The 22,678-nt window shown below is 41.0% G+C and overlaps 2 protein-coding genes across 3 annotated transcripts in view; both read right to left on the bottom strand.

Annotated features, from left to right (window-relative positions):
* Positions 1-559: 559 nt before the first annotated feature.
* On the bottom strand, positions 560-14,507 carry LOC127368768 (histone deacetylase 2). Of its 2 annotated transcripts, XM_051409928.1 has the most exons (14): positions 14,330-14,507; positions 12,731-12,843; positions 12,456-12,573; positions 11,466-11,540; positions 10,400-10,538; positions 10,108-10,249; positions 9,772-9,864; positions 7,233-7,341; positions 6,990-7,130; positions 5,601-5,709; positions 4,785-4,915; positions 4,039-4,194; positions 3,890-3,947; positions 560-987 (listed from the first exon to the last, which is right to left on the bottom strand). In XM_051409928.1, the coding sequence occupies exons 1-14, from the start codon at positions 14,382-14,384 to the stop codon at positions 957-959; spliced, it is 1,470 nt and encodes a 489-aa protein (XP_051265888.1). In that variant the 5' UTR covers positions 14,385-14,507; the 3' UTR covers positions 560-956. The 2 variants fall into 2 exon arrangements, with proteins under 2 accessions (XP_051265888.1, XP_051265889.1); XM_051409929.1 differs by lacking the exon at positions 12,731-12,843 and having other exon boundaries at positions 14,330-14,486.
* Positions 14,508-17,232: 2,725 nt separating this feature from the next.
* Positions 17,233-22,678, bottom strand: part of LOC127368779 (heparan sulfate glucosamine 3-O-sulfotransferase 5) — a 90,127-nt gene continuing 84,681 nt past the window's right edge. The window contains exons 3-4 of the mRNA XM_051409946.1: positions 20,927-21,068; positions 17,233-19,131 (exon numbers count right to left, since the gene is read on the bottom strand). Coding sequence (XP_051265906.1) covers positions 18,201-19,131; positions 20,927-21,033 — 1,038 coding nt within the window. The 5' untranslated portion in view covers positions 21,034-21,068 and the 3' untranslated portion in view covers positions 17,233-18,200. The remainder of the gene's footprint in view (positions 19,132-20,926; positions 21,069-22,678) is intronic.

The raw sequence follows: 22,678 nt of genomic DNA, 5'->3' as shown, positions 1-22,678 counted from the left end.
GTGTGGGTCTCACGGAGCGCTCCTTCTGAGCCTCTCGTGTTTCCTACACATGACAAACTCCATTCAAAACTCACATATTTTAAACTTCATTTACTAGCAACAAACGAAACATTCGTCATAGAGCCTAATGTAGGGACATTTGGAAATATGTAGGACATACTCTTCATTTCGGCATACCTTAAACGCACGAAGAAGACGTAACTTGGGAGCCAATTTCAACTTTACTCATCCGAGTGAGCTGTTCTTCGGCGACGGAGGACGGCGGGAGCGAGGAGCAAATAGAATTTTATTACATTTTAAATCATTGACGTTGGGCTTTTTGTACGCCGAATGCACCAGAAGAACGTATTCATGTTAAAAGATCTTTTAGTGAGCTTTACAATGTATTAACGCCAGTAAAAAACATGGACTAGCACCAAAATTGCTTCCTAACAAACACTCCACCTGTGCCTAGCTGGAGATGCTATGTGTTATGTTAGGACGCCCCCATGTGGATGTACAGCGTCATTACACAGACCACAAAACAGCAAGCCGCATAGTAGTACAAGTCACAAAGAGATACAGGGTATAAAACGTTTTATTGATAAATGCAAAATATTAAAATTTAAGCATGAAGTCATTATAGGTTCATCTACAGGTATTACCACAATTTTCCTAAAAACAAGAAAGTCCAGGTTTCCTTCAGAAGTTCAAGCACATTGGAATCAAACGGTTCAAAGGGTATCAAAGGACGTAGCATGGCAAATTCAAGTGGTGGATTCAAGAAAACCCACTGCGACACTACACAAAGAGAGACAATTCACAAGAGATTTACAAGTAGAAAATGGAAAGTCATAATAAATATAATGCTTCTGGCTGGAATTCAGTGAAGAGTTGGATCCTTGAGGGAGGACAGCACCGTTGAGTCGTGTGTGTGTGTGTGTGTGTGTGTGTGTGTGTGGAATAAGAAGAACATTTCAGGCACTGCTGGTCTGCTCAGTCTTCACACTGCCAAACAAAAATGAGAGTTGGAGAGTCAGTTGGAGATTAATTCTGAGGTTTTGGGGGAGAGGTGCAGCGTGTCTTGAGGAATATGTAAAACAGCAAACCTTTTAATTGGCTACAATAAAGGTTTGAAATGCAAATTCTAGCACATAATCTTCATGAAGTGACCATTATAGTTTTAATCCACAACTAAAGCACCACTCAACTAAAGTGATTGGAATTATACGCACATCACTTCTGTGCTCCCAGCAGAAGTCTGTTGAGGGTTCACACTTTATTACAGCCAATCAAGAGTCTGCACTATATTCTACATCCAAATCAATACCAAAACAGAGCTTATTCAAGCGACTGACAGGAAGTCATTCTGCACTCTGTGTGGTGTGGTGGTTACACAAAGCTCAGGAAGTAATGAGCAGTGATTGACACATTGAAAAGTGGACTTCATCTGTAAGTAACCACCTGTACTGGAATATGATGGGCTGAATTCACACAGTGCCTTTCCATTAGCAATGTACTATAAAGCCTACTGCAGCTTCCCCTACAAAGTCCATACTGTTGCATGCAGTACGCATACAGTTGGGACATACTACTTCATCATAACACTGGGCTTTGAACTTAGACCCCCTTGCCCATACATCAGTCGCACTCCATAGAGTAAACTAAAGTGTGCAATAGCCTATTCGCACGTGACGTTACATCACTGTATTTCTGTGGCACCAACTGCAGATGGAGGGTAAGAAGTGTTTTTTTTTACATTGGAAGGACTATCACAAACTGCCTGTCTTGTGTCATTTACAGTTGCTAAAAACAATCAAACTGAGAAACCACAAGAAGCTTTTATAAAGTACCAAAAGTTGTTGTTAATAAGGGGGGAAATGCAAGAAAACGGTTTGAGTACTGCAAACTGCAAAACATAACTGACGTTATATGGCTCTGTTCAAAGCCACCAGACTCCTTTGATAAAAACAGTATTTTAGTATTTTACCTCACAGAACACGAGGGTTAGTTCAGTTTCCGATTAACACGTTAAAACACCAAAGTCACACAACTACATAAACAAACTGATCAAAGCCAGCCAAAGACCAGTAGTCCTGTAGTGGGAGGTAAAATGACTGGTTTTATCAGAGTAGTCTGGTGACCTTGAAAAGAGTTTTTTTATTGACTTCAGTTCCCTGTCAGATGGACAAGTCTTTCAGTTCAGCTGAAAAATGGCTCCTCTGAATCACGTCCATGTTGTGATTTTCTGTTCGTATGTTTCTATGGTTTAAACTAGCACAGCACAGACTGTCCTCCAGCTCATCCATTGTGCTTTCACTTCCTGCCCTCCATCTGAATTTATACAAGGTATTGGGAATGGCTCCTACATTAAAATCAAAACATCATTTACCAAGCTCACATGAGTAACCAGTTTGACCCCATAGAGTTCTGCTGCTAGGATATTACTTTGTAATGCATGTAGCATGCAGTATTATTCTAGTAAAATTACATATGCTTTTCTCTGCCGTTATTTTCATGAATACATCCTATGCAGTCATCTGTCATTGCAGAGAATCTGTTCCTTCAACTGAAAAACGAAGCTGAGACGCCTCCTGTGTAGACCCGCCGTAACACTAAACACACCAACCTACTGTACATTTGCCCACAAGAAACCAGGTTACTGTCAGAAATCAGACTGCTTTTACAGGGTTCCCACTCTTTTAAAGAAATCATTTCCCAGGACAGGACAACACTTGCTCACAAATGGTCATATCATTTATCGTTAGGCTTAGCATGGACACATTTCACCCGAGTTTTATTTCTCCCTTAATGATTAAGGTTTTGTGACAGGTAGATGGTCAGCATTTGAGACAATGCATGTTAATTGACAGATTTTTCCACTGCGTACTCTCCACAGTTTCCTCTAACAGGAACATCTTTAACTGTAGATTCATCTTCTCACCCATTGGCCAATTAAAAGAAGTGGAAAGTGTTTGTAGTGTTAACATTGCTGTGCATGTATTTATCAACCACAACAAGACATTTTTGAGAGAGATTTCTGACTAGCTGACTTCTTTTGACTGTATTAGTCAGACAAGATACAGCTTCCTGTTTTTGGTGTGTGCCAGAGCATATGAGAGAGTGCAGTTTCTCCCTAATGTATCTGAAGTCAAATGTTCAGCTGTGGACTTACAGATGTTACTTTGTGTAAGTTTTAAGTTTAAAATAAGTGATTCTGAATACAAAAGGCATGCTATATGTAATGATGTTTCATCTCGCCGCACTGCTGTCACAGCCATGCTTTACATGTCTTTGTCACACACACATGTAAAAAAGCTCCCTCAGTTTTACAGAAACCCTTACAACAGAAAGCAAAGTGTAACCGGGTCACTTAAAGCCGCAGTAAATTATTTTAATAAAATATAAATAAATAATACTTTTTTTTGGTCATATTTGCTGACACTTTCACTATATCCTGGCAGTAGAACATGAGACTGATAATATGTGAAACAATCAGGTTCCTCTGACTCCTCCTAGTGCTCCTAATGGAATCCACTGGGCCTGAACCGGCTCTGATTGGTTGTTTCCGTTCAGACCCGGTGGATTCTTACAAATACCATAAGGAGCACTAGGAGGAGCCAGAGGAACCAAATTTTCCTCATTGTCTTGTGTTCTGCTGTCAGAACACAATAAGAAATTCAGCAATGACAGAAAGTTATTTTTATAGACGTTACCTACTGCAGCTTTAAGTACCTGTAGAAGCACTGCTAGTCTAGCGGGCCTAAACTGAACTGAAAACAGCATTCAACCACTTCAACCAGGGCCTGAAGAGGAAGTGAGTAAATACAGAATTACAAAAGAAAAATGTTTTGGGGATGTGTGTGTGAAGACAATTAATTGGACAAATATTAACAGAGAGGCGTGTCACCTTTTTGAGTCAGTCTTCTCGGCACTGCTGTCCTTTGTTTTCTCTTCTTCCTTTATCTCTGTAATACAATGGAGAACAAAAAACAACCCACAATTAGCAACCGTTCTTTCTCACCACTCTGGAGTAACTCCTCAATGTAGAACACCCACCGGTTTTCTTCTCCTCTCCTTCCTTCTTGTCTTCATCCACTCTGGGCCTTTTTGCTCCCTTCTTGTGATTGGCCACGTTTTTCCTGCCTCCCTCCCCCTCGTCCTCGGAGTCAGAGAACTCTTCATCGCAGGCTATCCTCTTGTCTGTGGCACGGACTACAATTACATGACACACTGATTATTAAATGAATGTTAAGAGGACTTTTCAGAAAGATGCTGCGCTGATTTTGCTCAGTTATTTTGTATCTTCTAGCTGAATCTGTGTGGTTTGAAGTTGAGTTTCTCTCTTGCGTCCCTGTTTGTACTTTGAGATGTCTGCTTTATTTTACTGTTTCACACTCGCTTTCAGCTGTATAGGAGTCGTGTTGAGTTACTGCTGATGAAAAACCAACACTTCCTGATTTTGCTGCTTCATAATAAAAGCTTTAAATGAACCTTCTAAAAATGGACCTCCTCCATTTCTTACATTATCCTGTTTAAATCGAATTAAAATAAAAAGGCGGGCGTGACGATGCAGTTGCACAGGTGGAAAAGAGCGGTTGAAAAGAAGAGGACAAATGTTTTTAAGGTAAGAAAAATCTAATGAGTAACCAGCCCAAAAGAAAGTAATTGTAACTGCCTTATTTAATAACACATTACATCACATTATTGTGACACAGGTAAGCATGACAGGAAATAAACATGGGTATATTAACTCATTCTTACTGAATGTAAGAAGGGATACAGTGTGAAAATGAATGTCTTACTGGACAAGCGTTTGTCGGGATCCTCCGTGTCCTCGTCCACAGTGTCGTCTGGGACAGCGTCCTCTGGGATGGCCTGCATCTGCACTCCAGGAGCATGAGGCAGCATCCGCAGGTTCTCAAACAGTCGCTGCCTGAACAGTCACATACACAGAGCCAATGCAGTCAACAACTACCATCAAATCTCTCTCTCTCTCTCTCTCTCTCTCTCACTCTCACACACATTTTGTAAACTTGTGAAAACGTACAGATTGGAGCTCCCAGATAAATGGGAGACAGTCACTTTTGTTTTACAAATGTTTTGTAGCCTGGGAGACAGACAAATCTACAAGCTCATGTTTTATTTGCTCTGGCAGAAGCGTCAGGACAGGACGGAGGGTTTTATCAATCACCGTACAGAGGAGCTGTTATTGGCCGTTGAGGGGCTTTTCTACACAACTAGTATGGTATGACTGACTTTTTGAATTTACCAGCAACGCTACATCACACGTTTATAATAATACATATGATAATATGCTGTAAATAATCCAGCACCTCTTAAGTAATTTCTGTTTCTTTCTGTTCTCACTTTGTAGTCAGTGTTATTGTTCTTTTTGTACTTTTGTACAGTTACACTCTTTTTTAATTTTATTTCTATAGATAATGATAATATCATTATAGTGAATGTATTTTCCCGCCCCAAATATTTTGATTTATTTTGATTAAAAAGCCTACATTCAAAACATGTTGGCACAATCCTCAGTAGTAATAATAATACTAATCATTCATATTCTGTGAAGGTCCAGCACAGCATTGTTAAGATAAAACAACTACACATACTTGATCTTGTCCATGTACTCCTGCGTGTTCTGGTTGGTCATGTTGGAGGGGCTGATGTGGAGCTTGAAGTCGGGCCCAAAGTACTCAAAGTAGTCGTTGTATGGCAGCTCTGCAATAGAAACATTGTTGGTAAAAGTAAGCAAGGTGAACACAGCTGGAAGAGATTTATACACCGCAGATAAAACAAAGTGCCAAATTATGGGCCGTTTGGATTGAAAAAGCAGCGATAACACACCTGTTAATAAGATTTACTGAGGCTTTATAACACACACTGATCCTCGCTGAGGGGATGGGGGGGGGGTCAGTTAATGTCCTGAAATTCCATTAAGAGAACTGCTGGCCCATTCGACAGGCTGTGATTACATCCCCTCTCTTTATGTTACACACACTCAGTGGAACAGACAGTCTGCTGAGTCAGCTCCCTGCAAGGAAAAGGTAGCAGTCGGGGTGCCCCTTTCTATAACATTCCCTCACAGCCAACCCCCAGATGCCCCATCCCTTCCATTAATCATCGGTATTAGGACTTCTCAGTGATTTCAATTTAAAAACTAATGCACAACAACAAAAATGAGTTTGGTCTCAGAGGCACTCAACTACAGTGGTTCAATATTCTCCCATTGGCAGACACATAATGACTCATTTGTGCACACAAATTAACAACTTGGAGACACAAATTGACAGAATATAGCATTAAATCTGCTGTTTACATCTGAACGTATGCTTGAGGGATGTCAGACATTTAATGCACAAATACCACCATGTAGGATAATGTGGTGCAAAACAAATTGTCAGACCTAATCTAATTTAGATGAGATGCTTGTATTTGATTTAATTCAAAACCACAGGTTATTCATTTGTATTATGGTTGGGTGATTGGAAGAATATATCAGCTTTCGTTTTTTTGTGCTAAATTAATGGTCTGCCCCTGAAGAATGAGAACCACTCAGTGACAGATACCAGAGTTGGTGATTGTTGGAAAAATGAAAAGACTAATAAAGACAGTTTTATTTTGACTGTGTTGAGTTTGAATGAAGTGTGTTTAAGATGACCTGGCGCAGCACACACACATACGAATATTTCGGCAATTGCTGGTTGTTGGACAGAAAATCTGAACATATCACCAAACCACTGCCTGAAGTTTTATATTATGATTCTTGTCTGATATGATTTTCTCTTGATTGATTTTGCTTTATTTCTGTGAAATACTGATTTTTATTTCAATTTTCAAAAAGTAGCATTTATCTACAGCATTTATCCTGTGAAGGAAGTCTGCAGTAGTGGTAGGATCAGGGAGGTTTGCTGTAAGGCTATATCACCGTTATCAACTGCTTATCAGAACACATCCCTGACATTAATTGCCATTTATTAGACATGGAATCTGTTACCAACCATCAGGGATGTCTGTATCCAGAGCTACCGCAGTCTCGTAGGTCCAGCAACGGGCCACGTTGCGGATGGTGTATCCTCCTCCGCCCAGCATGAGCAGTGGGAGGTTGAAGGACTTCATGTACTCCACACACTTGGCATGGCCTGGTAAAAAAACAGGGAGGGCACAATATAACATAGCACATCCAGTATGGTTAATGACTCCCATTCATCAGTCATTGAGCATCATCTACTGTGTGTCTGTACCGCGGATGGTGAGGTTAAAGCAGCCAAGGCGGTCCCCTGAGAGAGAGTCCGCACCGCACTGGAGGACCACAGCACTGGGCTGGTACATCTCCATCACCTTGGCCATCACCTGCAGGGCCACGGCACAAAGTCACACTCAGGAAGCCTTCAGAGATAGTGTGGGTTACTGTACTTACATGGAGAGAAGCAATCTATTGAAATATAACATAAGTGTTTCCTCTATATTGATTTTGGAGCCGCCGCTGTTAAAGTCTGCCGCCACGGTATCAGAAATGGGGCAGACGCACAATGTAGTCACGGTTGCCTTTTAAATGATCCTGCCGACATAATGCACCCCGTTGGCTGCCGCTCACATTGCAATTTAACAACAAGTAGAACTATTCAGAGGTTATTGGGGCTGTCCAGTTTAACTCCACATACTGTTGTGTTGATGTAGCTTATTGTCAAAATGTTCGACTATTAAACTAACAGCTCCACCAAAAACGTCACCGCGGTGGGTCCATTTTAATTGGACAACATTCAACTTGTCAGTTCTCCGCTCAACGTCCTGATATCAAACATCTGGAAACATTAAAACGGTAAATGTATTTGTTTGTGTCACAGCGAAGTGTCGGACAGTGCTAAAAAAAAATTTCTAGAGGAATCACTGAACATTGTAGAAATGGTAGGGGAACTTTCTCTTTTTTGTATCATGTCAAAAAACAACTCATTGCTGTGCATGCATTTATCAACCACAACAAATTTGATCATTTATAGGCAATATGCATATGACCTGAGAATTCTGCTCATGGCTACGGAAAAATGAGTTTGCTTCGTGTCCAGTAATACTTTGAGTTTACAAAGGCGACCTGAGTGAGAGCTAAAATACAATAAAACATTTCCAGGATAACATGGAATATTTCCAGGATATTTGGCCATTTGAATCAATTTCCTGGTGTTTCAATGACTAGAAAACTAGTCTCTAAATGTCCAGGTATTCCAGGTTTTCCCGGATGCGTGGGAACCTTGGTATGCTCATAAATTTGCATACAGCTTAGTGGTTGTGTCAGTTGCAGTGAGGGAGACCTCACCTTTAGACATATATAAATGGTAGATAGAGAAATCTTTAGCCAAATATTCATCTCCAAATTACAGAGACACGAACATTTGAAGTAAAAAAGTTTTTAAAAAGTTAAAAAAAGGGATGAAGATCAAACAAACTATTTAAATATTTACAAGCTACAGGAACATCTTAATCCAGAGATTTCAAGAGAAAGAGTGAGAGAGAAGCATCTACTGCTGCCTGTTTGCACAGCGAGGGAGGGAGAAGAGCTGTGCAGCATGCACATGAACTACAATGTAACATATTGGAATATATTTCTCTTCTCGCATTTTCCCTGACACCTAAATCTGTCGCCAGTTGCTTTTTAGAAATAAAGTTGCAAAGAGCCAAATAACACCAAATCAGGCTTTGCAGCAAAAACACCCCTCAAACTATTCATCTGAGTGGGGGCAGAGCGTTTAGGCTGCAGCGGTGGGGGGAGGAAGAAAAAAACAAAACGCAGCAACCTGCAGCACTGAAGTTGAAAAGAATCAACATTTGGTGAAACACAAGCCGATGTCATACTGCGATGGCCAATTCAGCAATCAGAAAGGTCAAACTGCTCCACAGTCAGTCTGAAATATCCCTGAAACAGCAGCCATCCAGGCTGAGTTCATGGAACAAATAATGGGACGAGAGGGAGCGTCGGTAGGGAGAGAAAGCCAGTGTGTCATACTTTCTGATTGTTTCACAGCGGTTACGTCCTAAAGCTCAAATAAACACCATCACTAATAGTTGAACTGGTATCACAGGACTGCGCTTTCCGCTGGCATTGCCACCGCTCGCTAACCTCAGGGGGCTGCTGTTAGTTAAAAGTATATTTTGAACTTCATCGACCCCAACAGACAGAAATCCGTTGTAGTGACTGAGAACTTTAATCCCTGCTCCTTTCTGTATTCCCTTCAATTTCCAAACTACTTGGGTGCATTCTCATCAGAATGTCTTATGGAGATTTAATCGTAAATGACTCTAGTAACACTAGCAACTCTAGCAAGTTGTAAAAAGGAGCTGATGATGGAAGTACCTAAGGAACGCGCCATCTCGGGCTGCACATGTTCAGTACTGATCGATCCGCCTTAAATCAGGTTTCCTTTAATACTGACTCTCTTTCAGCTCTGCTTTGGTTTCCACCAACCCCTGAGAAAAATGTCTGAATCTTTTTAGCTGCTAAATGTTAGAAGATGCTAAAAGGCTCTGCAGAGCTGAGGGGAACTGGAAAATTGTCACTATAACTAATACCTTTCACATACACATAATGACTGTGTATATCCTTAAAACAAAGATATTGTTTTGTGCAGCTCATAACCTTTATACAGTGTCAGGTAAAAACACTAGAACAGCCTGCAATACAAATCAAAGTCACTCAGGTATCAGAATATAATCTTTGTCTGAGCAAATGTGACTAAATTGTGTTTTGTAATGTTAAAACCAGTCCAGTTCATGATTATCATCACTCACCGGCTTGAAGATTTGCTCGTATGACTCATCATCAATGCCGTCACGCAGGGGGAAGTTGACAGCGTAATATTTGCCTTTTCCAGCTCCGATATCCTAAATACAGAGAGGGACCACAGAGTAGGACACACAGAAACAGATTATGATGTGAATACTCATATGTCACTGTCAGTGTGTGCTGCCACAAACCTACAAGACTGTTATTAAAATATGTAATTCCATTTAAGTCTACTTGAAGGCATATAAACTCCCCACACAAACCATTCAATGTGTTTCTGTTTTCATGAACAGATTCTGGCTGGTTTTAATTATCAAGTGAAGACAGAGGCAGAGCCTCACCCTGAGGTCTCCGGTTCCAGGGAAGTACTCCCCGTATTTATGGAAGGACACGGTCATGACCCTGTCTGTGGTGTAGAAGGCCTCCTCTACTCCATCCCCATGGTGGATGTCTATATCAATGTACAGCACCCTCTGGTGGTACCTGAGAGAAAGGGATGACACAGGCACAGCTGAGATAAGCACAAACAATAGTGTTTGCCTAATGCTGGATTTTCAAGAGAAACAACCTGCAAATCAGGGCTCCCAGACTTTGTGTGGAAGGGAAATTTCTCTAGCTAAGGTAAAAACTCACTTGAGCAGCTCCAAGATGGCGAGCACGATGTCATTAACGTAGCAGAATCCAGAGGCTTCAGACTTCTTTGCGTGGTGAAGTCCTCCGGCCCAGTTCACTGCGATGTCAGTCTGCTGTCGGTTTAACTTCACTGAACCAGCTGCGCACAACAGAAAATGTTTAGTGAAAAGTCCCCCTCCTCTCAAAACTATGTTTTTCTTCTTGTTCCTACAGTGTGATGTTTGAGCTTCACTGTGCAGAATGAGTTTGACACATTCATCTCCTGACACTGGAAAGTTTCACATCAGACGCACTTTATTGTTCAAAGCAGACTATTGTAAGCTGTGGTATCCATCCACAGTTTACAAAGTATTCCCTGACTTCCTTTCAGCCAGAAGACTTTAGTGGATGGGTCATTACATTGTATTACTCCTCCAAAAGGGAGCAATGGCAGCCTGCTAACCAATCAATAACTCTTCCATCATTAAAGCTCCTGTATAACTCATTTCCCAACCTGCCTCTCACTAAGAGTGACACAACTTATTAAATTTGGCTGTTAAATTCTAAATGAGTAACACATGATACACTTCGACCAACTGTATCTTTGATCTGTTACTTTCGACTCAAAACAGAGATTTAATGTCAGAAATGTTTCTGTTAGCACTTTTATTATAGTTCATAGATCTAAAGAATTAATATAAATTCATATCTGAAAGATTTAGATTTCAAAAGCATGGTACTCACTCTGTGTTGATAGCTACAGAGTCCCAGACAGACGCACACGCACACGCACACACACACACACACACACACACACACACAGGCTACTTTAGCTCCTCTCCACTTTGCTCTGAACAGGGACAGTGATGTAGCGACAGTGTGAATACTATAAATGATGACCTTGTTATAATGATGTTACACTCATTTGTATAACTAATGAATCACTGAGACTGTGACATATTCTATTAGAAACATTTGAATATAACAAAAAAATGATAGAAGACTAGCAGTAAAAATGTGGTTTGTGCCCCAGTTGTGAATATGAAAGTCCATTAACTGTCTTAACGTCTATTTTCTTCTGTCTTACCAGCAGAGCCACCAGCGGACAGTTGGCAGAACTCGAACAGGCCATCGAACACGGGACAGTCCTCTCCGACGTTGACTGCAAGATTACAAACAATGATTGATCAGTTACTGATGTAAGCACAGTAAGCTACTGTAAACTAAATACATTTAGGCGTTGGAGTGTCCATCAGACAAAACAAGGCATTTTGAAATCCTGAGCCATCGGACAATCAACAGTGCCCTACTGAGAACCCTATACCCGATGGAACCTTGTTTTCAGGACTTTATGCTCTCTCTGTCATAACGAACATATCATTTAAGTTGTAAAAAAGAAGTCCAAACTCCTGCCACTACCACAGTGCTTGCCGACTGTAAACGGTACGTTATTCACACACTATTGATTTCATACTAAGGATTCAGACATACTATCAACTTACTGTCAAGCTGATCAGCACACTTGCCAACCTCCAGACATCAGAGCCTGAATCAGTAGAGCAAACCTAACCAGTGTATCTTCCCAATTACACTCATATTAACCTAATAATGACCTTTAATTGGAAATCATGAGAAAGTTTTGACACGAGAGAGATGCAAAGCGTCCTGTAACCATGGTAACTCACTCACTCCTGCCTACGGTGCAAAAGAGAGGGACAGACACTGACTCTGGTCTCTCTGTCTGTCAGCCAAGACGGTGAGAAACGCCCCGTTAGCTCAAACAACAACTCATCCAACTAGCTAATCAATTACCTGAAGATGTCAATGAAACTGAAGATGCCTGAAGTTTCGTCTAGAGGGTTAAACTTTGGTGCTGGCTGACACGCTAACGTTAGCTACGGCTGCTGCAGGGGGACTAGCTCTCAGGCTATCAAACATGGTAACTTTGCACTCTTCATTGTTGATTTATATCATGTTTTTGACAAAGTGTCTCCACAGGTTAGACGTGTTGCCCTGGCCGGTGTTGTATTTTGCTTGCAGTGCCCTGACTCACTGTGACTTAAACCCTCATACTTACACCGCTGCATCTGCTTGCTGAACTCAGACATGTTGTCCGGCCGTATGGTTCGGAGGAACTTGATGTAGTCATCGCTGTGATATTTTGTCATCTCCTCCGCCGTGGCTTTGTGTGGTCTCTGAAAAACATAGAACAAAAGCAGCTGGGTGAAAAGTTGGGGAGAAAAGAGGAAGACGGCGGACACATTCATTTTTAATTAACATCTCACATTCTGTACAATCAGTACAGCACACACTAAAGGATGTTAGTAAATAATTTAGTGGTTAGAGGCATACATAGATCTCCATTTTCCTGTACAGTCCGTAGTTCAGGAGCAGGTTATGAGTCATCCGGATACGATGTGGTTTCATGGGATGCCCTTGTCCATAGTAATAATTTCCGATGTCTCCTGCAAAGCGAAATCCAGTAGAGTTTAGGACCGTATTCACGAGCAAAAATCTAATATCACAATATTTTTGAAAGAATGCCTAAATGTAAGTACTGTGACAACATTTTCTGCTGACTAGAGGGGCTCTCAGAATGCATTTACATGTGATAAAGTTTTGAGAAAGAATAATCAGCCATATGGATATGCTGACCAAGGGGGTTAGAGACATTGTTGAAAAAGACATCATATTACATTATCAATTTTGCTTCATGTAATAATATTGACATTGTATTACTATATTCCAAATGCTAATGAGCGCTTCCATGTCCTCAAATGACTTAATGAATGACATTGCTACTGGCTGTTTCTGTGCTAAGCTAACTCAAACGGGGTCACCTCTCCCTCTCTTGTCAGTCTCAGAACATCCTTTACGTTGTTTTTGTATGTTAGGTCTGTCATGTGTGACTGCACCGGTCTTGATATTGGGAAGGCGTGCAATAATGTAAAACATTATAATTTTCCTCAAATGCATTCAACCTAAAGTAACACGTTTTGAAAATGTAAGCAGTAGAAAGTACAGATATTTGTGTAAACGTGTAGAGAGTAAAAGTAAAAAGTTGCTTGGTTCCAGTTGGTGTTAGCAGGTTTTACTCAAACAGGAGGAAACAGTGCTCTTTCAGCATGAGAACAAACATGTCATCAGAAATCCAGCATGTAAGGTGAGTTTCCCAGCACTATATGTTCACACTGACAGTTGGGTCATTATTAGTGTTACATAACCAACTCTCTCTATCCGACTGTTCAAAACAGCAAGTGACACTTTAGGGCACTGCTCCATGGTAAATGAAAAGGAAAGCCAGCTCAGCAGATACTGTGATTAATTATGTCCTCACTGACCTGAAGTGCTGAGTTTAAAAATAAGTGATTCCTCAGTGGGAGGTACACCGAGGGTCAGGGCTGTTTCCTCCGGACCCACAGAGCCGTAAACACCCACTGTTACGCACCAATTAGGCCTGGACGCGCTGAGCGTGAAACTGCTCGCTTTGTGCCTTCAAAAATATAACTTTGACTCTCTGGGTGTAAAGTTTGCCATCATTTTCATCTATTCTTTCAGGTCGCTAGGAATAACCCGGTGCGCAAATCCTGGCCCGCGGTGGCAATTACTGCCCAAACAGTGACGGTAATGAGTGCTGGGATTAAGCACCTCCACGTCGAGCTAATTAAAACATTAACTTATCATTATCTTACGTTAGTTTTTACACTCTCACTCTCTACGTGATGTTCAACGTGCAGATAATATTAGCTCCAAGCTTTGTTAACCAACGAACACGTAGGGTGACACTAGTTAGCACCGCGGAGGCCATTGAAGCGATGTCATTAACGTTAGCTCGCTGGTTAGTTAGCTAAGTTAGCTAGCTTGCGTTAAACACCAGCAGCACCAGCCCAACAGACTAGCTAACCGGCTAGCGTTAGCCTGCCTCGTTCAGACATTCAGGATGTCCCGTACCGTCATAGTAGTAGCAGACCTTCTTCTTAGTGCCACCCGCAGTCGTGTAAGCCATGTTTGCAGCACTTTTTCAAAAAGTTGGTTTGAATTTGGTTCAGCAGGTAGAGGTGAGGATGGACGGCATCAACAGAGGAGAACGGAGCGGAAGAGCGGTGGTGACTGGGAGGCGCAACTGTACGGGGCGGGGCGGCCAGAGAGGAGCCGCGGACCCCGGGAACCAGACAGTGGAGAGGATGGGACTCATTCATACTGCTGCAAAAACCGAATGGGTACGTTAGTTCATCATATTCACTGAAACGTTCACTTTATCCTGACAGTAGTACATGAGACAGATTGTCTGTGGAAAAAATCAGGTTCCTCTGGTTCCTCCTTGTGCTCCTGATGGGATTTGTAAGAATGTGCCAATCAGAGCCAAGAAAGATGGTTGACCTCACCAAGAGTCTCATTCCCAGGTTATCAAAGAGAAACCCTAGGATTGAAAGTGAACAATTATCTGTCTGTAAGACACCCACCTAAAGTGTCTTTCTATCTTTCTCAGCTCTGATTAGTTGTTTTTGTTCAGCCCTCAATACCATTAGGAGCACAGTCTCATGTTCTACTGTCAGGATATAGTGAAAGTTTCAGCTAAATATGACAAAAACTTATTTTTATAAAGATTACCTACTGCAGCTTTAATAAGGGATTCCAATGGGGGAAAACATGACAGATAAGCTGTATTGAAGCCCCCCTCCAGTCAGAAATCAGTGTTTCTTCCTGTCCCTACAGTGTGCTGTCGGAATTCTGTCTGTGCAGAGTTTGACACTAGAAGGATGTTTTAACATTCATCTGCTGAAAGTGGAAAGTTTCTCTGTGCTCATTGAAAATCTGATTGGGCGGGGCCTACCTGCAGGATTTGTGACATCACAGATAGTTTGGAAGTCAGTCCTGGTCCAGTATGCAACTTCTACAGTGTGATCCACCAGTGCACATCCACTGAGAATGGACTTTACAGGGAAGGAGACATCTTGTGTCCAGCAGGAAAATTTAGAAATTTGGAAATTATACCTTTTTTTTTTTTTTTTTTTAAAACCCTCATCAAATTATCAAAACATGCTTGCCATGCTTTACGCAGAAAAAAAATGAATACCACTTCCCAAGTGGCCTCAACATCCACAGCTCTTTATTTACTGCTCTGACACAACACTAGGTGTCAGCATCATCTTTGTTACATTCTGGTCTAACACAATCCACAACAAGTGAAACTGTAAAAAACTATATGACAGAACATTGTCCCCAAAACAACACAGTAATCCTGCACTGAAATTCTACCCTGTTTCAGGTTTGCTGTGTGTTAAAAATCATGTGATTATTTGATTAAACCTAAATGTATTATGCACAGTATGAGTATCAAGTAATAAAATATAATTCTTAAATCCAGATTTTGACATAGGGCCCTGTAAAAGACAGAGCCTTAAAATAAGGTCAATAGCAGGAGCCTTTGGTCCCCCATCATTCCAGTCTCCTTTGTGCTGTACTGGTGGCCTAGCCAGACATAAATTAAATCTAAATTAAAGGTTCTGTGTGAAGTTTTGAGGGCCATGGAGCTGTTTTTTTGATGAGTGGGTCACTGTTTTGTTTATCTCGTGCTCATGCACAACAGGCATGCGCAAGCACACGTAGGTGATGGAATACTACCAATAGTGTTAACGCCAGCAGTTCTCAACCTGGGCTCCAGGGACCCTCAGGGCTCCTTGAAGGGGTTCCAGGGGCACGCCAGAAAAATGTGGACTATTATTATAATTATGAACTATTCTGTTCATAGGTTTTCACATACAGTAGGTGCCAATCTACAGTATAGACAGGGATCCATGAGACTACATCTTATCAAATATATACGAGTCTGTGGCCTGATGCGTCTCAATTTGGGGCTTTCTGACACTAAAAGGTTGAGAACCACTGGCTAACACCCAGTGTGGTGAAGTTCAAGGAATAGTTGAACATTTTGAGAAATATGCTTATTTGTTTTCTTTCTGAGGGTTAGTTGAGAAGATTGATACCACTCGGGTGTGTGTGTGTGTGTGTGTGTGTGTGTGTGTGTGTGTGTGTGTGTGTGTGTGTGTTTGTGTTAAGCACATTGCAGAAGCTAGGCGCAAGTAGCCTAGCTTAGCATAAAGACTGGAAGTAGGGGGAAACAGCTAGCCTGGCTAGCCAAAGTTAAAAGATACACCTATCAACTCCTCTGAAGCCCACTACCAAAATGCATCTTATTTGTTTAAACCGTACACAACCAGAAATGTACAATTAGTCAATCAGTGGTTTTGGGGGGCTGTTAGATGCTACCTATTTTGTGACAAACAACACTGTATCAGTCCGCCCAGCACTTCTGTGCAGCATCTCCAGCTAGGTACAGGTTGCTACATAGGGTCAGCGAAGACAGCTTTTAGTATAGAGCTCTCTACAAGCACAATGGTTTCAAACCTGGCAACATCTCTGTGACAACAGGACTCCAGGAAGCTGTGCACAGTCAATACGCCCAGCAGATGTTCAACACATAACAAAAGACCACAAATTGTCATTCTTACATTTCTTTTTGTGTTGGAATAAACAAACAAGAAACAACATATTAAGCAATCAGTCCCTACAGGAAGCTTTAATGTTAAATGAACTCAAATTCAACCAAAGTGAATTCTGCGTGACCTTGTGCAATCATAGCAGTCCCTGGCACAAAACATTGAGCCACACATCATCAAACTCACTTGTTTCCAGCCTGACCAGTTTCCAGCTTTGTGACAATGCATTTTTTCCAGCTAATCCAAGGCTTTTGCAATAGTTTATTCAGCTTAATGTTTCTGCATTGTGGACTATTGAACTATTCCTTTCAATGGCAAAAGAAAAAAAAGCAATAAACAATAAATCAGCTGACAAATGCTTACATGTTCTTTTAATTTCACCTTTTTTTAACAACACACTTATGATACAGAATGAATATTAGCACAGAAACAGACAAATTTTGCTAATCATCATAGAATAAACAGTTGGTTTGACAAGAATCATCGGAGGACAACTTTTTTTTTCCACTATGGCTTTTCTGCCGGATGTTTCGCAATGAAAAAGCTGTTGGGGGGCGAGGAAACAACATACGTACATTAAAAACACAAGCTTGAGTCTTAAATGCTTTGAAGGTTTCGTAAATGCTCTGAGTCAAGCTTGAAACACTAGATCCTTCTCTGATGAGCCTGTTCTGATCTTCAGACTGGGTGTTGTGTTGAGAGTTAAAAGAGGTCACCTTGTAATGGATTAATCACAGAATAAATTAAAAATATAATGTGGTGAAAAATGTTATGAGCTGACAACAGAGGACAACTGATACAAGAGTCTACAATGTTAGAATGGCATCTTGATTGCACATGCAGTTTTGGTCGAATAAACAACATGATGGGGAACAAATAAACAATTTTGTTGTTTATCAAATGTCATTTTGTCTTCTTTTAAAGTGTTTAATCATGAGAAAAGCATCACACCTAAAGCTTATCTTAACAGCGTGAATGTCGTGTGTTTGATAGTCTTTTAAAGAGCAACAAAAATAATCTCTTCAGTTAATCACACATTTCAGTACTGGGTTATTTTCTCTTTCTTTATGGGGAACAATGACAGACAGGTGAATTAATTTGCAAGATCAAGTGCTTTGAACTGAATCTTTTAGTCAAACCATCAAACTATTTTGTTGTATTTTCACACACGTAAAAACAAACTTACACCAAGTCCCTTTTATATTTGGTCACACTGCCATTCAAAATCAATCAAAGTGCTATTAATATCTTTCGAGATCCTGTAGCTTGGCGTTTTATATAACACCAATCCAAGGAATCTCACTGAAGGAGTCCGAAGCTCATCATGGCCAGTTGAATGTCCTACCAGTAATCTGGTAAAACTTCTGATTGAAGGGGTGAAAGAACTTCTGCAGTTTAGTCACCACCGACGGGTCCACCTCTGGATGGATGCGGCCCTTGCTGCCTGCCAGGCACTTGTTGAAGACAATGTTAAATCGCAGACAGTAGAATCCCCTGGTGGCATTGAAGTACAGGTTATACTGGCTGATCCTAGAAGGGAGGTTGAGGAATCGCTCGACGAGCTGCAACTCCGGCAGAGGGTCCGTGATGAGGCGGTCCCCATCCACGATGTGGAACTGCTCCACCGGAAAGTACTTCAGCCAGCGCTCCAGGTGTTTGGTGTAGATGCTGGTCCGCACCGCCTTGTACTTTGTGTTCACCTCGCAGGTGTTGGTGTCGATGGCAAGGTTTTCAAACTTGTGGTAGGTCTTGTTCTTGCGCTCCTTGCCCTCCAGCACTTGCGTGTAGTCGGACACAGCTCTGGTGGTGGGCTCGCGGACGATGATCAGCAGCTTGATGGAGGAGTTCATCTTGAAGATGCGTTCAGGGACCTCCTCTGTGATGAAGTAGGCGGGGCTCTTCTCAATGGTGATCTGATGAGGGAAGGAGAAAGGCATTTTCTCTCTGTACCAGTCGATGCCCCGGGCATAGTTTTGGTCATTGTCAAAGAAGTGGATCTCCTGCGAGGCCTTGACCACTGCCGGATGCAAGTTGAGCATCTCCAGCAGGGCGCGGGTGCCCCCTTTTCGCACCCCAATGATGATGGCCCGAGGCAGCTGTTGGACCAAGTTGTGCAGGCGGATTTGCTCTTTGGTGGCATTGCCCTTGCGTAGTTCATGGAGCAGGCCACGCTTAAACTGCAGGGTGCGGAGAGGGATCTGCTCTGGCTCAGGAGGGGGCAGTCTGCTCTCAATGGGGCAAATGGGCTGTAGCCTGAAAGAGAAAAAAGCAAAAAAGACACACTCAGTCTCAACATTATTTTTACCAGAATCCTTAACTTCATGTCAAATGAACTCTTTGTAACTTGGTAACTTTTATAAAAATACGTTTCTGTCATATTTGCCGAAACTTTCACTATATCCTGACAGTAGAACATGAGACAGATAATCAGGTTCCTCTGGCTCCTTCTAGTGCTCCTAATAGCATTTACAAGAATCCACCAGGCCTGAATGAAACCAATCAGAGCTGGGAAAGATAGTTGATTATTGAGTGTTCCCAGAGCGTGCAGCTTTGGAACCTTGAAATGAGACTCAACAATCAACTATCATTCTACAGAAAGAAGTGTACATGCCGTGGGCACTACTTTTTTGTTGTATTGTAGTATTTTTGAGGCCACTATATAGTGAATAAATACTGTGTGCTGTGTAAATATAATGTACATTATTGCAAATAACCAAAAATAATCATTACTACTATAAATTTACCCTAAACTAAGAGAAAATATACAGCATGTCAACCAAAAGCCCAACAAACTGAACTAATCAAAACCAAATGGTGGATTTTTTGTTCTAATTAGCTAAAAATACAATGGAATGAAAAAATAGACCGTCCCAAAAAATGTATTCCAGACAACCTGCTGTTTCTCCTACGGGGACATTCTTCCCCTGAGCTGAAAGCCTTTCTCATGTTATGCACAGTACAAATCCTGCCTCATTCTGGAGAACTCACAGAACCTATTTTAAGCACTGCCTGACAGGCTGAGTTTAGGGCAAAAAAACATCTGAGCACCTGTGGCTGCAAAAACTTAGACCTCAGTTCTTGTATGAAAACAGAACATTAAACAATTTAGTAGAGAATTGCCAACTCTGATTTAATACATTAACTAAAACTTTGTTATATTAATCAGTAATACAGTGTGAATTTTAAACATTAAGATATGCAAGATTATTACATAAGGCACACACTACACTGAAGACACTACTGGCAAAAACATGGTCAATTTTGAGATTTTGGAATATTTCTTCTTAAACATGTCTACTATCAGACTAGTGGAAACAAAACAACACATTAAGTGTTAGATTTTGCTACACTTAGTCTGTTTGAGTCTGTAGATTTCACCAAAAGTTAGCATTAGATAATTCCTCATTTCCATATTTAAACATAAAATCTAAGAAAACTTGTAATACAAAAAATAACTGTCTTAATGTAAGTAATCAACTCTGACAGTTACATGTTGATATCTACAATTACAATTTTCACCCTATTCACCAGCCGTGAATCTTACAGTACAAATCTTTGAAAGCTTTCTCAAAATGAGTTTTTTCTCAAACTCTGAGCCAGAAAGCATTTATACACCAAACCTTCCAGTTTTATTCCTATCTATATCCTGAAGGTTTTCACAGAGAGGTTTGTTCATGTATCATTCATAGTCTGATTTATAGCAGACTTAATTTATATTCATTCAGATTTAATTCATAAAACAAACAAAACGAAAATGGAGTTTGTATGGCTGTCAACAGGATGAGTATGAGAGATAACAGATACAGATAAAAGATACTCTTATATGTCCAGAAACAAGAATGTTGAACCTGACTTTATCCAATGTTCAGGTTTCTGTTCTGAAATATATGCAATAGTCTCATTTGTATATTTAAGCATAGAATTTCAATAAAAAACCCCTAATACAAAAAATGGAAGCATGTAAGTAATCAGTTGGGGAAGTTTGATGGTGACAAGTGTCTCTCCTTCAGTTACTTTAAATAAAAGTAAAGTGACAGTGATGACTCACCTATCCAAGGTCCCAACCCTGGCCACGAGATAGAGGACACTTCCGATAGCGAGGCTGCCCAGAACGAAGAGCTTCTGTCTCAGCAATGCCTGCTGTTTGAATAGCATGGCCCTCCATCAATCTTCAGGACTGCGTCTTCAGCCTGCAGAGAGCAGAGCACATAAACCACTAATCACCGGGGGAAGGGAGACAGCCTAATGTTTATTAACACACACTCAATCAAGTCTTACAAGTGATTAAGCCACACTCACACACGCCTGAAAAGTGCTGCAGTGCCATTAGAGAAAACGCTCACCCGCCGACCACCACTTTGTTACATTTATTTATTTATTTCTGCCAAGGCGAGGATCAGATTTAATCTAATGTATGGCCGTTCTGTGAGGGCCCAGCTTCCTGACGGGAATGCGAATATGAAGTATAGCTGCAAAATAGTGTTTTAGTCTGAAAAAATAATTGCCTGTTGGTCAATAATCCAACTCTGCTTGTGCCAGTTGGAAGTTCTTGCACAAGTTATAGCTGATCAATATTTCTACATTAAGAATGGATCAATGCGTATTCTGAAAGGGGTCACTCAGGTGACAAACCCACAGAGAATTATTACTCAATTCTGCAGAACTCTCCTACAGTTTTTTGCCATTTGAAGCTCATTGTTTTGGTTTTACTGCCTGTAACTTTTATAGATTGGTTCAGTGTCATCACTCTCGCCAGCCTCGTCTCCTGCTCTGATAAAACCACTGTACACGGCATGCCCAGCACCAGAGATGGCAACTAGCTGATGAACACAGTGGAGCATTTAGCAGCTAATGACACACAGGAGTTGGTGGAACTGTGTTGTTCAGGTGGCCAGAGATAGGACTCTGATGGATGTGTTATGTTATGTGCTGCCCCCAAATTGCCAAAAACATTAATTCATCTTTAAAATGAAAGAACTGACATTTAGAGCAGCAACAAGCAACTTTTTTTTTTTTTTTTTTATGTAGGTCATACAGAGGCATCAGTATTAAACTGAGACTTTTATTAGGTTTAAATGACATTGAATTTAGTGTGCAGTGGGAGTAAACTAAACTACTGTAAATATAAATATAATAATAATAAACCAGTATAAGTGTAATATCAGTATACTATGAGACTTAAATATTAATGCAGTTTCCTATTTACACATCCAGCAGATGCAGAGCAATACCAGTATTCTTTTAAAGTCTGATAAATGTAAGTCTTATATTTAACCTTCTTTTAACTGTGTTTTGATCTTTGCCACCTCCTGAGAAAAATGTCTGGCTCTTCAGCTGCTAAATGCTCCACTATGTTTACCAGCTAGTCGCTAACTTTGTCTCTCTGTCATTAAGTGCTAGGCAAGTAGTGTCCAGTATGGTTACCATATAGATTGTATTAGTAAAAATGGACGTAGTCTCCGTGACGTCCCCAATAGGTTTCTGAAGAGCCGTTGTGAAGCTCAGTGTGGTCGGCTTTGGCTATTGCCATCTTGGCAGTCCTGACTCTGGCTACCGGCTAATCCAAGAATGGGCAAAGAGGTGGAGCGTGGGAGGCCTGGTGGAGCTCTGATCGCTGAAAAAAATATAATATAATAAAATTTAAATGAACTAATTATTTAAAAAATCATCTCCTGGACAGTTGTCAAACGGTTTCAAACCGCTTTTTGGACCAGGTTTTAAAATGTTTTCTTTTTTACTGTCAAGTTGGGCATTTTAATGTAGGGCTTTATGGAGATTGACTCGATCTGGAGCCAGCTTC

This window comes from Dicentrarchus labrax, unplaced genomic scaffold, assembly GCF_905237075.1.
Source record: "Dicentrarchus labrax unplaced genomic scaffold, dlabrax2021, whole genome shotgun sequence".
NCBI lineage: Eukaryota > Metazoa > Chordata > Actinopteri > Moronidae > Dicentrarchus > Dicentrarchus labrax.
Note: the sequence above shows the minus strand (reverse complement) of the source record. Positions and strands in the feature narration are given on the sequence as shown.